The 16,218-nt window shown below is 41.3% G+C and overlaps 1 protein-coding gene across 1 annotated transcript; it reads right to left on the bottom strand.

Moving 5' to 3' along the window:
- Positions 1 to 12,715: 12,715 nt before the first annotated feature.
- On the bottom strand, positions 12,716 to 14,562 carry CRCT1 (cysteine-rich C-terminal 1). The gene is made up of 2 exons (XM_005880634.2): positions 14,542 to 14,562; positions 12,716 to 13,665 (listed from the first exon to the last, which is right to left on the bottom strand). Exon 2 carries the CDS (start codon positions 13,643 to 13,645, stop codon positions 12,899 to 12,901), a length of 747 nt encoding a protein of 248 aa, XP_005880696.1. The 5' UTR covers positions 13,646 to 13,665; positions 14,542 to 14,562; the 3' UTR covers positions 12,716 to 12,898.
- Between the last annotated feature and the right edge of the window lie 1,656 nt (positions 14,563 to 16,218).

Below are 16,218 nucleotides of genomic sequence, written 5' to 3'. Positions count from 1 at the left end.
TGTATAGAGAATATCTAAACACACATGCCCTTGGGGAAGGTAACCCTTCTACACCCAACTCTGCTCACGGGGTGCAATTACTAATGCACCTTTTCTAGGGAGAGAGGTCCTGAAGAGAAAAAATGGTACCTGAGGATGAGACCAGTTATTGAAGGGGCAAATACGCTTACTTCAGTGCCCTATTTCTTCACACAGACTCCACAGACACCCTTCTTTTGTTCCCTGAAAGTCCACCAGAGTGTTCTCCTCCGGCTGATAGACCAGTCCTCCTTTGCTCCAAGCTTCCCCCCTCACTATGTCTCACCCTATGAATCTGAACACCACCTAAGCATTAGCTTCATCCAACCCAGGACCCTGCCCCTAGACTTACCTTCTTCAAGGCAAGCAGTCATTCAGACTGAGGCATCTGGACAGAAGGCTGTCTTTATATAAAGGGTTCCGGGTCTGGCTTAGACCATGAGACAATTGGTTGGCATCTGCCTGGCTCATCACCCAGGTTGGCATTCCAGTAGCCAGTCCCCTCCCTGTGTGCCTGTCCTTGCAGTCACCTACAGGGTGTGGGAGTGTCTCACCTCAGTGATGAAGCCTCTGGACTACAGAGGAGCAGATTCTTGTTCTCTTCCTCCTTTCTCACCCTGTCTGTTTCTCCCTCGCCCTTAGAAGAGCTGGTGGTGGGGATGAAGAGGGTTGACAAAGGGACCTGTCCTCCTGAATGATGACTCCAGGCCCCTACCTTCTTCCTTGTCTGACACTCTCACCAAATGGATATCAAAGAAAAGCTCCCTAACCGGAAGCAGCTAAAATCACCACAAAGGTACAGAATGAAGAGAACGTTGGGTTTGAGATGAATCTGACATCCCAGGTTGGCTACTTACAGTTGTGTGCCCTTTGTAACTGACTTAAGTTTGACTCAATTATCTGCAAAATGGAGATATTAACTCTTCTTTGCTGAGCTATTGTGAGGATTAAGGCAACTATTTTATGCAAAAGTATCCGATCAATAATGATATTCACAATATCCAACATCCACTCAGAGTAACTGGGGACCAAGCAGCAGACATAGCTGGACTGATGGCTGCCTGTGGTATCCCAGTCCTGGGCTGAACCACCTGATGTCATCACAGAAGGTGCACAGCTAATGCTATGGAGTCGTCCTTCAAGAGAGCAGTGCAGTGCAGGACAGAAATAACACACTGGCATCTTGTGAGCCAGATGCAGCCAAGATGCCTATCTTCTTATCTTTCGCCTAAATCATTTTTGCTCACATAGTGTTTTAAGTAACCATGGATACTTACAAACCGAGAGTTTTGTTTTGTTCTTTAAGATCACAGACATCTAGTTTTCTCTCAAAATTAAAAGATCAGGCATAGGTGGGCCCACCTAACTTCAACCTAATTAACATTTGCCCCTCTTAGGTAGGTCATATACTTTGATATTCTGTAATTCTCCATCTTTTTTATTACTGTATCCACAATGCAATGCAAAGGGCAAACTTCCTTTTATTATTTTACCTGTATTCTTATTTTTCTTTGGTGAAATTAAAAGAGAAGTGACATAATCCTTCCACCTGGATAACTTCATTTTTTTTATGTAACTGTTTAGCCCCTATCAGCATTTAAAATTCTAGCCAAGCTTGTGAGCAGGGACTTTAGATTTATAGAGGTTTGGGGTTGAATCTGAGCTCTAGTACTTGCTAATGGGGTGAAAGCTACTTAAACTTCATGAGCTTAGATTCCTTACTTATAAGACAAAAAGAAGAAAAATAAGGAGGAGGATGAAGAGAAGGAAGGAAAGAAGAGAAGTAAAGAAAGAAGAATTTAAAAAGTCACAGGATTATTGTGTGAATTAAACGAAATAACTAGTCTAAAATTTTAGTTTTTAATTAGCCATTTAGCACTCTGAACTTCAGTTTCCTCTTGGAAAGATGGGAGTGAAAATGCTTCACCAAGTTCTCATGAAGATAGAATCAGATAATGAGTATGAAAGTGTTTTCGGACCTATGGTGCACATGCCAACTATAGCTATGAAATCCCTCCCATGAGGAAGTGACTTTAGAGTCCAAGTTCTGGATCTTATCACTCATTACAAAGAGGTGTCCAGATGACATTTCAAACTTGAGTAGGGTCAGAGACTTTCAAAATGCCAGAGCAACAAGGAATTACCTGGTCCCATTCTGTCATTCTCAAGATGAGGATAAGCCCAGAGAGGGAGAGTAACCTATGCGGAGACCTAAAGCTAATGACTGCCTTGGAGTGACCATATCTCAGGTAGCTCTAGTCCCAAACAAGGACTCTTTCCACTACTACCGAGAAGTTATTTCTCTGATCACATCATTTGCCAAGGTGCTACAAACTTCGATAGCTCTGGACTTGATCCTGGCTAATCATAAAAGCAGTGAAATAAGAAAGTTGAGAACATAGACAACATGGCCCAACCAGAATGTGAATTACTGAATCCTAATAGCTGTTTCTCTCCCACTCATCTCTTGATAGAATATGCACTTCTTGAAGGAGGAATCTCTATCTCATTCATCTTGGTATCTCCAGACTCCTGACTTAATATGAATTTGTTGATTGATGGATAGATAGATGAGTGGAAGGATGGTAGAAATTGGGCTTGGTTCACACATCTTAAACCACTGGACAATGAGTTATTATTGTTCAATCCAAAGACCAAAGAGCACTACAACTCTTGTTACTTCTTGCTTCTTACAAAGATAAGTGAAACAAGGACGGGGAGAGGTAAATTCTGCAGTTGACAATGAGGCCAGGTAATAAAATTTTCAACCATATAATTTTAGAGCCCAGTCACCAAGCAAAAAAAATAAAACATATAACCCCTGACATTCTTCCTTCTTTGATATGAAAGGTCCTAGAATTGGAAAATTGTCATTGGTTAAAAATGGAATTAGTACTGAGATTGTCTAAAGGTGGGGGTAGATATAGCGCGTTCTTTTGTTCTCCGGGGAGGTTTAAAACTCTTAGAAAAGGCATTCTTTATTTGGAGATGTCTTAAAACTAAATTGTCTCTTTGGATAAAACTTTAGTATGGCCTTCTAATCTCTGAGCCTACTATATATTTTATCACTGTCCCTGCTTTATCTCAAGTTTTCATAATCCCCTATATGGACTGGTGCCATAGTCTCCTCACAGTTTTCTCTGCCCCTTGTCTTTCCTTCTTCCATGTAACTTTTAAAATAGCCTCAAGACTGATCTTAAAAAAAAATGACCCCAATCTTCAACACCCCACACAACACCAAAAAAATATATATCAAATAAAGCCATACATGGGGTTTTCATTCTCTATGTATATCTTGATGTTCACTATGGCAGACCTTTGCAAATGTTATTTCCTCTTTCTGGAACGTCCTTTCATCTTTCCTTTATGTATAGAACTATTGCTCATCATTTGAAACAACTCCAATGTCATTTCTTTTATAATGTTTCTTGACTCCCCAAAGCCATGACTCAATACTCTATGTTCTGGCAGCACTTTAGACACACCCATCATCAGAGCTATCACGTGTTCTCTGATTATTTACATTCTTGTCTTCCACACAACCTATGAGTCCCTCCAGGAAAAGAAGTCTGTATCCCAGAAACAGGCACTGTATCCAGTGCATAGTTTTCATTTCACCTTGTTGATTAAGTAATTTAATTCCATGCATGCAAACATACACACACTCATGCATATTCATGCATACATATAAGTCTAACATATGTATATATTTACACTGCATTTTATAAATTGATTGGTTTCATTATCTACTGAAATATAATAAATAGATATATGATAATATAAAGGCCAGATTAAAAGTCACAATAAGTAGCAAAAGACATAGAGGATTATAGATAAATAGACAGATAGATAGATAGATAGATAGATAGATAGATAGATAAAAAATAGGTGTTATGGTTGTCTCCAGAGAGAGGTCATTACTTTTAGGGAGAAATATAAAGGCTATTTAGATAGAGGGGGCTGTTAGAAATAGGAGTGTAGGGTGAAATATAAATGGCTAGAAATATAATGATATAAACCTAGGAATATGTGATAATGTGGTGATTTACAAACGTGATATAAGATATCAAGAGAGCTAAATATATAGTTATCTACAAAATACATATAATTATAATAAAATATAGAGCAAAAGATAAATATTAAGTTATAGATTTTTTAAAATACATAATGTAAATGGTACAAATTGGGGGTGGGATGGGTTGGGTGAAAGACACATAGAGGTGCAGGGGTAGCAATGCATGTGGACACATGAAAAAAAAAAGGTGGAGGCAACTTGAAAGCACACATAAATCTAGAGATGACTCATTGAGCCCTGATATCTCATTGTCACTTGGCTAAGAATTTGACAGGTTAACTCTCTTAGTCTTTACAATAGTCCTGTGGGGGTACATATTATTATCATTATGCTATAACTGAAAAAACAAAAGTTCAAAAAGGAAGTAAGTTTGTTGTAGGTCACAAGCTTAGAAATGGCAGAACCAGCATTCACAGCCAGGGTATCTAGAGGAAGAGGCCCTGGGGAGTAAATATAAAATGAGATAGTTCCTTGAGTCACAGATACACAGAGGTGCACTCTACGCTTCATCATACTCTGAGATCTTTTCAGGTGTTATGAGCCTTTGGGGCCCTGGCTTGCTGAGTCTTAAAAGAATGTACTGGTGTCTTAGTGATGCCTTGATCCCGAGAGCTAGGACATGAACAATTACCCTCTGTTTGCAAAGATGCATGATTTCAATAGATGCAATACGACTCTTCTTCCCTTGGATCATTTCACAATCTGCTTTTCAGTTTAGTCCCCCTCATATCACTATAATAGCTGGAGGTACTAAAACTTGTCCCTGAAATGGAGGTGATATTTGTTATCTGAGGTTTTTTTTAATCTTTCCATATAAATTCTTTTATATATATTTTATATACAGAGGGGAAGGGAGAGGGATAGAGAGATAGAAACATCGATAAGAGGGAAACATCATCGATCGGCTGCCTCCTGCATGCCCCCAACAGAGGATCAAGCCAGCAACCTGAGCATGTGCCCTGACCGGGAATTGAACCAGTGGCCTCTTGGTTCCTGGCTCAATGCTCAACCACTGAGCTACACCAGCTGGGCAAAATTCTTAGTATCTTATGACCTCCACCCTCAAACATTGAAGTAGTCAGGGTTTTTTTCTTGGCACAGAGTATCATTTTGTGTTTTTCCCTAAGCCCAATTTCAATAGACCTGATGTGTATTTAAACCACAGAGTACCTATGTGTCAACTAGGGTAAAGGTAATGGCATGAAATAGTATCACAGATTGTCACCATGTGGCTGTTTAAAAATGAAGAAACAAGGACACCTAAAGGCTGTGTCAGGGAGAACAAAGAAATGTTAATACTAAACATATCACACAATGGCACAAAATAGAGCTATGTATCTATTTAATTGTTTTAGACATTTTGCAAATTTGATAATGTTGCCTCAGTTAAATAGAAGTATATGTATGTTTCATTGCTAGGATAAAAACTAGGCTAGGCAAGTGGTACTCAGTTGTACAGAGAATTTGGGGTTTCTGAAAGGCTTCCTGACTATCTCGCAACACTCATAACATCAAGCAATAATATTTTAAGGCAGCACTAAATCAACTACTTTTTAAATCATAGTAATCTCTCAATCATCACAGTGGCAAATGGAAAGTCCTGCTTAATCAAATCCTCAGCCTCATCGAATGTGACCAATATAGCATCACTGGGTTATCAATATCCATAATCGAGAGCACAGTAAAGGGGACTCATTGGCAAAGATACATCAAACACTAATCTTCTTTGGTTGCTGAGAAGCCTTCGGCTACATCTTAGCTCCTCACAATTGCTCCCCAAGTAATCTGGTGTTTCATTTCACTGCCTTTTCTCAGAATTCTTTCCTCTGCTCAGAACACTCTCTCCTGTCCCTCTCTCCCCACCCACCTCTATTCCCATGTATGCCAAACATCTACTAATATTTCCCATATTAATAGTGAGCTAACTCTGACATTTAGCTCAAACACCATTGTCTCCATCAGTCTTACCTGGCTCTAATCACACCACTGTCCCAGGTAAAATGAGTCACTTTTGGGCCCTAACCGGTTTGGCTCAGTGGATAGAGCGTCGACCTGCAGACTGAAGGGTCCCAGGTTCGATTCCGGTCAAGGGCATGTACCTTGGTTGCGGGCACATCCCCAGTAGCGGGTATGCAGGAAGTAGCTGATCGATGTTGCTCTCTCATCGATGTTTCTAACTCTCTATCCCTCTCCCTTCCTCTCTGTAAGAAATCAATAAAATATATATTTTTTAAAATGAGTCACTTTTGGGTCCCCAAAAGTCTTCTTTTATAGGACCTACAAATGCTGCACTTCTTTGCTGATGTGTCTGGTTTCTTCACTAAATAATGAGCATCCTGGTGGCAGAAGACTGTGCCTAGCAAAAAGCCAGAGTCCTAGAAAGTGCATGTGAAATGTTTATTGAATGCATTACGTAAATCAAAATAGCAATAAGCCCTAAGGGCCAATTTAAAAACTTGGTTGTCTGATAAGATACAAGGAAAGATTTCAGTGGACATAAGTTGGCCCAAAAAAAAAAAATGATAAGATTCATTTGTTAAATTCAAAGTAAAGATATAGGTTAAACTTTTATGTTTGAATTATTTGTTTGTTATGGATTTCAAAGATATATGACGTTACAGTTTAGAGATTTAATATAGCTCATTAAATATATATTTTTCCTAAATTTAATCTTGAGGTTTACTTATTAGTATAACATTAATTTACTTATTACAAATCTCTTTTATTAACATAAAGAAGGTTAAGAGTTGTGTGGCCTCCATTAAAATCATTTAAATTCTCTGGGTCTCAGTTGGACTAGATAAATTCTGAACTTATAGTATTTCTGTTTCTAATGTTAGATTCAAGTTATAGAAATAGAGATAGAATTAGGAAAAGAGAGAGACAAAGAGATAAAAATATAGACTGAGGCAGAACAATGAAATAAATAGATAAATAGATATAAAGCTATGACAATAGACAGTGTCAGCATTAGATATGTATATAGAAAAATGAGAGGAGAAATTTGTACAATAAGATTATATACATTGGTCATAAAATATGGGTGAAATTAAGATAAGAATATATGATTCGTCATACCACACACAAAAATTAATTCAAAATGGATCAAGACATTGAAACTATAAAATCTTAGGAGAAAACATAGGAGTAAATCTTTATGGTGTTGGTTTAAGCCATGGCTTCTTAGATACAACACCAAAAGCACATGCAACAAAAGAAAAAAGATAAATTGGACTTCAGAAAAATTAAAAACTTTTAAGTTGCAAATGATACCACTTAGAAAGTGAAAAGATGACCTACAGAATGGGAGAAAGTATTTGCAAATCATATATCTGAAAAGGGATTTGTATCTATAATATATAAAGAACAAAGATATCACAATTTTAAAATGGATCATGGATTTGGATAGGCATTTTTTTAAAGAAGATATTTATATGGCCAATAAGCACATGAAAAGATGATCAACATCATTCGTCATTAAGAAAAGGCAAGTAAAAACCACAATTACATATCACTTCATGCCTACTAGCATGCCTATAATAAACAAAGACAGGCAGTAACAAGTATTGGGGAGGATATGGAGGAATAGGAACCCTCAATACATTGCTGGTGGGAATGTACATGGCAGAGCCACTGTAGAAAACAGTTTGGCAGTTCTTCAAAAGTTAAACTACATGACCCACCAATTCCCCTCCTAGCAAAATGAAAATCCTACCAAGAAAAATGAAAATATCCACTCAAAAATGTGTACATGACCCAGTAACGTGCATGGAACTAGCAGGTAATAAAGATAAACTTGTACTCTAGAAACACTTGACTCCACAACCTGTGATCTTTCCACTCTACCACACTGAGGGAAACTTGCTATGTAAACTTTATCCAATGCACTTTATATTATAAAGGGATTGGTAATCAGATTGTTGGAATTGGGAGGAGGACACCCATCAGTTGCCTTTTGTAGGGAATTTTGATTAATTATGATTGAGTTCAAATAATGGGAAAACAGCCAGCCAATGCCCAGCACATCGTAGATACTCACTGTTGTTTTCCCCCTGCATCTATGATAAACATCAACAAATATTTTCATAGCTGTGTCATGAACATCTATTAAACATCCAATGGCCCAGAAACAGCCCACGTATGTGAAACTGTGTGATAATTTGAAGGTCATGAGCATTGGAAATATGTAGATCCTTTCTCTGATCTCTATTGAAAAAGTAGCTCAGATCTTTAAAGGTGCAGCACTTTCTGAGGCCACGTTCGTTAATGGTGTGATGTGAAGGATGCCACTGTTGGAAACAGATATCCTCTTTGGGAAACCATCGCATTGTCCATGTTTAATGCAGCATTTCTATAAGTGCACAACACACTGTTACACAGTGGTACGCATGGAGTTCATTAGAGTGTGATGTTTCAAATAATTCACTGTTTCCTGATGCATTTAAACATGGGAACCTTTCTTTATACTGAATTTTATGGGAATGGAATTTAGGAGACTGATCTAACCTTTCGGTTTCAATAATGGTGGACCCTATTATTCTAATAACCTGTCCTAATAAAAATGATGAATAAAATCTACTTATTTATATTGACACATATACATATGCATTCCTTACTCTCACATGTGTAGATATGTATACACATACACACAGAATAGGAATATAAATTACCAGGCAAAAACTAAAGGAAAATGAAACAAAATAGAAACTTAGAAAGATGATAGCAAAGTAAGGAAGCTGCTTTTGCCTGAGGGTAAAATCAAACTGATTGACTTTTTCTTTTTTACTTTGTTTGGTGAAGGAGGCAAACATCAGAGCGCAGGCTCCCCACAAGGTAGGAGCTCTAATGGGGAACCCTCCAGAATTAGCAGGGCTCACTCAGAGTAGGGGTGAACCAGAGGAAACCAGCTGTGCAGACTCACTGCTGTGCTCCAGGCCCCTCCACCTGAACCTTGTAAAGGTGGTCCTAGAACAGGGACTCCTCCAGTCCCCTGGCAAAAGCCATCACAGATCATCTCTAGAGAGAGGCACTTGCATCCTAGGCTTTCAATTATTCCTAAAAGTACATGTTCAGGCCACTGACCCCTCACTGTCCCCTCCTTGGCTGAAGTATTGCTCATCTGCGGCCTATACTTCATAATAGGCTTGACCCTAGCTTCTCCATCCAAGATAAGTTGAAAGATTATGCTCCCAAAATGCCTTAGTTGCTGTATTTATCATTTTCGTTTTGTTGTTTGATGGATGATGGACTGCCTTTACCAAAAGACCGTGAACCCCTCAAAGGCAGAGACCATACCTTCTTCATCCTGTGTTCCCAGCACTGAGGACAGAGCATGCATCCAATTGTGTGTATTCAATGAATGAACAAGCCCTTCCTGAAAGTGTGGAAACTGAAGGGGAGAGTTCCAGTGAGTGAATAAAGGCAGGTAACTCCTGAGATGTAAGGCCGTCACCTCTGCCTTGGCTTTCCAGGGCCACCTTGGTTTATCCCCAGGCCATAGGTCCCCAAACGTGGGGACAAGGAACAGAGGATGAGGAAATAGAACGTGGAAAATGGAGAGACCCAAGTGAGCAACAGCTGTCATGAAAACGAGAATGGGTTCTATGCACAAAACACCTGCTTTGAGTCCTGCCCCACCTCATACTAGTCGTCTGGTTCAAGTCACTTAACCTCTGCACCTCAGGCTCCTCAGCTGTTACATCAAAGCAGTAATGATATCAATCCTGTTGCATACGGTTGTTTTTCAAAATGAGATGGTAGACTTGAAATTGCTTTGTAATTCAAAAAGAGCATGTAAACTAGCTTTTGCATTGAAGTTGTTGGGTATTATTACTAGTGGTATTTAAAAGGAGACCCAGAGAGAAAAGGAAGCACAGAAGTGAGGTTGAAGTGAAGAGAAGTTGAAGACAAAAATCACTCTAACAGAAGCAGATTCTCAACTGTCATAAAGGCACTGAAGCCCTTCATATGTGGGAACTTGAGTTCTAGACTAGAAGGCGGAACCACATATTGGTTAAAATAAAGGCTTCAAAGTAAGGCCTGGCCTAGTAGGTTAAGATGAACAGGTGCCCCAGCAGATTGTCCATGTGAGTTAACACGAGGCCTTGCCATGAGGATCTCTGAGAATATTAATCACCATCAATCTTTCTCATCCCTTTGGTGCTGTACACATTATTCCACCCCCTCTCTTTTCCCCTGTGGCCCAGCCCCCTCCAACACCCACCTGCCTCACAGAGTCACCTTACTAATCAGGTTGTCAGCAACCATCAGCTGGGTGGAGATGCTTACACCAATGGCAAAGAATGACATCTGATTGTGACATTTTCCCAGCCAACTTCTGTCTGGGGACCTGGCCTATATTCCCTTCTTGCAAGCTCTGAGCCCAGGAGAGTAGCTGTTATCTTCTCTGGGTGCCCAACTCCCACTGTCCACTGAAAGGATGGAACTAGTTATCCATCAAACTATACCCCATTTCTACTTTCTTGAAAAGATATTTCTCTGAACTTTGAGGTAGATTCAAAGAATTGGAAGTACAGACTGTCAGAGATAGTAAAGGTCCTTAGGGATGGTCTCATCCAACTTCTTCATTTTATGGAGGAAGAAACAGAGGTCCAAAGAGGTGAAATGGCTTATTCAATGTTACAGAAAGAATTGTGGCAGAGCTTGGATAAGAAGAGAGGTGGGAGAGGCTGAGGGACAAATGGCATTTGTAATGTCGAGTTACACATTTTCATCATTTTATCCATGAAGAAAACCTTCTCTTGTTGCATTTTATTTTAGAACTATAAAATTCCAAATAATGAAAATCCCTTAATATTTTTCATTTAATATGATTGTCACTCTCTTACTCTCTAAGTTGCCTTTCAGATTCACTGACAAAACCCCTTCAACCAAGAACAGGAAAATGGCTTCAGGTCTTGTGGACCTAATACACGCTAGGTGCCATGTTAGGCAGGTTTATGAGACAGGATCCCTCAGAGTGGAGAGATCGTATAACTTGTCTGATATCAGAGGGTCAGGAAATGGACCTGTCAGACTCAAAAGCTCCTGTTGCTCCCCCCATACCTACCAGGCAATTTACATCAGTTATTTCATTGCTCAGAAAAGAGAAGCATCACATGCACAGTGACTAGTGCAGCGCCCAGAACATAGTAGGCCCTCAATCAATAAAGGGCAATGCCCTCTGCCCTTCCCCTATAGGAGTCAAGAATAGATTTGAGTCATTTTTCTTCTGGATATTTACTAATATCCATATATAACATTCATATATAACATATGCATAATATATTATGAGATACAAAAATTTAGATGTATATAGCTACTTTTGTATTGATTGTTTATGGGAAGTATTATGAAGTCTATCTCTATGTACTAATATTAACCTACCATTGTCAATAATTTTTGCATAGGCATTTTTTGGAAGAGAAAACATCATTGAAAAATATCGCACACTGGGAAGTGGCATTTGAATTCTATTCAGCAGGTTTTCCTATTCGGTGAAAATTGTGCAGAAGCAGACTCAGCCTAGATCCCAGCAGAGAGCACCTCAGCCTGTCCAAGGAAACTCTTCCCAGCCTCCCAAGGGTTTGGCTCCATGTTCTGGGCTTGCCATTCTCTTTAAATAGCTCATAGAATGTCCTAGGTAAATATTGTAGAGGGACCAGGAGTCAGGAAATCTGGATTTTTTTTTACATAAGAAAGGACATATTATGATTTTTTAAGTTATAAAAGAAACAGGCTAGGGTAGAACTTTTAATTAGCCTAAAACCTGCTGAAATAGAATACTCAGAAGGTCACTTTTATAACCATCAGTTTTAGACATAAGCGTGTCAGCATTGTGCAGCTGTGTGAAGGTGCCTGTCCTGGGAGACAAAAGCCACCTAATGCTGATGCTTGAAGGCACCTTACTCATAGTATGGCCCAAACTGTGAGAACTAGATCCAGAGACAAGTTACACACAACAACATAACAGAACTAGGAGAGAACCAGGTAAACGAATGCTACTGGGCAGTTGTTTTAGATTATTCTTTCTATGCTACTGGGCTGCCTCACCAGGGCAGACATGGGGAATGCCTACCTATTTCAGGGATTCCTACCTAGCCTCTTCCCTCAGGCCTTTACCCTTTGGCCTCAGGAGGGCAAACCTATCAGATGAGAAAATGTAACCCATACAGCCACCATGGGTTCAAGCCACTCGCACAGTAGCAGGGGTATCGTACAGTGATCCTCCTGAACAGATCTGATTTTGCATTTCCTTCAACATCCAGGAAGATGAATTTTGAGTTTACTTACATTCAGAGAACATGCTACCATGAGGACCTCATCGTGGCCAAACCCTCTCCTCAGACTAATTAGGGGGCAGGCAACCTTCAACCTTTAACTCTTCCACCTTCAAATTTCCACCCTCAGATCCTGCTGACTTGCAGAGGGAAGTTTATCCGAGCATTCTAGAAAGCATAGGGGTCCCACATGGGATCGCACCAGCTTGATCTGCTTGGTCATATCCCTGTGAACCTGTCCACTAGTTGAAAAGCAAGAGGAAGAAAGGAAGGAGGAAGAGTTTCTAGTGGAAAAACATGAACCAAATAAACAAACAGGAAGTCACCAAATTGCATCCAAAGTTTTATTCTTGCCAAAGTTTGGGGGTTGCGCTAACTCTGGCAGGCTGCCTTGATAAAGAAGCCAAGTGTGGAGGTGAAGCAATGAAGTTCTACATCACTGGGAAGACAGAGAGCAGGCAGGGCTGGTGAAGGTTCAGAAGGTAAAGCAGGCATTGAGTTTGGGAGCAGAGCTGTGTTTCTGTATTTAACAGCAGCAGTCATCCTCGTGGTGACAGCACGCAGGACCTTCTGACCTCATGGGAATAATTCCCAAACAGCAGATCCCAGAGCAGCACCCAGAGCTGCAGCACCCGGAGCTGCAGCACCCAGAATCCTCACAGCAGCCAGAATCCTCACAGCAGCCAGATGATCCTGAGTTGCAGTTTTGAGGCCGTTGGACCCACCGTCTGAGGGGGCTCACCCCGAAGGTCCGGGGAGCCAGGCAGCAGTAGCTGGTGGAACAGGGAGCAGAGCATGGATCAGGGACACAGCACGAGGCGCCCGAGCCACTTGCAGAAGACTGAATGTAGTAGCGCTGGGAAGAAGGGTACTGGACATAGTATGTCTGGGTCTGGTAGGGAGTCGGGTATTTCACATAGGTCGTCTGGCACGGAGCTGGGCACTTCACGTACGTCTGGCAGGGAGCTGGGCATTTTACATAGGTTGTCTGGCATGGAGCTGGACACTGCACATACGTCTGGCAGGGAGCTGCACATTTCACATAGGTTGTCTGGCATGGAGCTGGGCATGCCACATAGGTTTGAGTTGTGCATGGAGCTGGGCATTTCACGCAGGTTTTAGTTGTGCATGGAGCTGGGCATTTCACACAGGTTTTAGTTGTGCATGGAGCTGGGCATTTCACAGTGGTAACTTGGGAACTTTGTGCAGCCCCCAGTCCCGAACCTTTCACACAAGATGGAGGGAACTGCACCTGCTTCTGCTGGTCACACATTTTTCTGTGCTTTGCAAAATCTGAAAAGAAAGGTTTAGTCAGAACTAGGAAGATGTCCAGGGGCACCTGCAGCATCCCCTTTGGATAGAGTGGTCTGTGAGGAGTAGCCTTTCAAGAAGGTCATGGGCACCCAGAAGCTGTCAACCTGGCATTCAGGTGGACTTGCTACCTCAGGCTCAGCTCTTGTTCTTTCATCTGGCCATGTGACTTTGGATAAGGCACCCCTCATCGCTGGGCCTCAGTTTCCACAATGGAAAATGAAGGGCTTGCAAGAGTGATGTCTGCATTTCTGCCCAACTCTCTAAGCCTCCTCTCCCCTTACTCACTGTAGTGTCTGCATTATGAATGCTTCTTGGGAAATTGTTGTTTCCACTGAGTTTACCTTGCCATCAATTCATTCAAGAGTGGCTTTCCAATGTCACCCCAGTAAAATTTAATTAAAAAAAAAAGAGTGGCTTTCCTTCCTCCTGCCCAGCCAGGCAGACACAGGGAAGGCAATTTCATGTCAATAGACCCCAAGCCAACAGGAGTCTCAAGCTGAGCCTGACAGAGTTTAACAAGGCCAAATTTGAGTAAGTTTCCACCATTTTCTCTTTGGATCAGCTCGACTGTCACTTTACCTCATTAATGAATCCAAGAGAGGACGGCACAACTACATTCAGCAAGAGAAGGTGACCCAGTTCACCGAAAAGCCCTTTTTCCATAGGCCTAATGCTCAGTTCACACCTCTACCTCTCCTCCAACCCTCCAGACCTCCTTTTCTACCAGCTACTGCCCTCAGCTTTCTTCAGCAGTGGCCCTCCATGCCTAGTCCTGACCACCCTCCTCCAGAGTTTTCCACGCCAACTCCATCACGGCTCTTTCATTCTGTTGTTATCCCAGGTACAGAGACTTACCCTCTGCTGACAGGAACACGACTGGAAGAAGCCAGTGATCTGAGGAGCTGGCAGTCGGAGAGACCTTTTATAGGGTAGTAGTGAGGCAATTTAATGGTATCTGAATGAAGCACCAGCAATCATGAGGACAAGGGCCAGCATTGCATTGGTGAGATTCCTCCCACTATGTCTAGCTCTCAGTCATAGGCAGAGCATGTCTCTGCTTGACATTGAATTTACCTAAACATGAGATAAATGATTCTTGTTGCCTTCTTCATTAGACAAGTCAGTCTTCTTTTTCTACAAGTTAGGAGAGATGCTGATGAAATCTGTCCCCATGAAGTTGTTTCTAGGTCACTTGAATCTTCAAGGACTTGTTAAGATGTGATCAGTGGCTCAGTTTTTCACACTAGCTGTGCCAAGAGCTACTCTGCATTTGCCCAGACTAAATGAAGTGTTCTTTCTGAGGACTTTGATGGTAGTTCCTGCTGGTCTGGGTTACTGCACATGAAGAGTTTGGCTCAGTGGTCTCTGCCTCAATATGGCAGCAAGGCCTTCAAGAAATGCTTTGTTCCAGGAACTGACAGGTTATTCTATGTTTATTTGGGAAACAAGGTGAATTCTTGATGATCCCAAACTCCAGGATCTATATCTAGGCTGTCTTTCCCCACCTTCTCATGCCCTATGATCTGCCTCATTCTCATCTCTCTGAACCTCATTACCATGCCTAGATCCCCAAGAGCCCAGCCAAAGGAACACCATACGATAACAATAATAGTGGAATATAACATTTAGTTGAATTCTCTTTATGTGCCAAACAGTTCATGAGACACATACACTTACAGAGGCCGTGTTGCTAAGGCCCTGAAAGATTAAGGAACTTACCCATTGTCACAAGCAAATAAGTACTACAATACATTACCTTTTATTTCTGGATATAGCTTTGTCCCTGAATCTCTGCCTCCTTTTCTTTCCCCAGTGCAGTGTATGTAGGAAGAGAGGTAGAAATACTATATATTTAGAACTTACTATGTACTAAATACCGTCCTACTGCTTTATCTGTGTTACTTCATTTGATCTTCATAATAACCCTGTGGTGTAGGCTATGTTAATCCTAGTTTTACAGAAAAGGAATCTAAGACCCAAAGGCTTAACTATTCCCCCAAGGACATCCCGTTGATAGGGAAGGGGGTATCACTGAACCCAAGCTTGTCTACTTTCAGAGCCCACACTCTTCCCCCCAAGCCATGTTGAATTGCCCAGTGTGGAAGGTTAGCTTGCTCCTGAGCCTAGCACTGGTTCCAAATACTCATGCCCTCAGATCAGCCTGCCCAGGCCCCACCATGATCCCTGTGGCCTTTCAGGTGAAAGATGCTTCTGCATTTCTCCATAATGGATCCCCAAACTCTCTAAGACCCATAAGCCTTAAGGCTCTAAAATTTCCTAAATAAAAAGGAAAAAACACAACAACACAAACCCCTACTACTTCTTAGGCACTTCTCACTGCAACCCAGGTCTTTCAAGGTCTGTCCCTGAATAGTTTGGAAGAGGCAAGAATAGGAGATTCTGCCCCAGACTTGGGAAGTTTCCTGTTTCCTCCTGCCATTTGTGCTTCTGGTAGGCTTGTAACACTCCATAGCTTCTTCTGAGAAGCCCACCAATCCCTCTTCCCAAGGGGATGGTGAGTGGGGAGGAATG

Source organism: Myotis brandtii, unplaced genomic scaffold (genome assembly GCF_000412655.1).
Source record: "Myotis brandtii unplaced genomic scaffold, ASM41265v1 scaffold643, whole genome shotgun sequence".
Lineage (NCBI taxonomy): Eukaryota > Metazoa > Chordata > Mammalia > Chiroptera > Vespertilionidae > Myotis > Myotis brandtii.
The sequence above is the reverse complement of the archived record's forward strand: the minus strand, read 5'-3'. Positions and strand labels throughout refer to the sequence as shown.

Excerpts from the sequence above, each read along its gene's own strand:
- CRCT1 (XM_005880634.2), bottom strand. The coding sequence starts at position 13,645 with ATGTGTGACCAGCAGAAGCAGGTGCAGTTCCCTCCATCTTGTGTGAAA.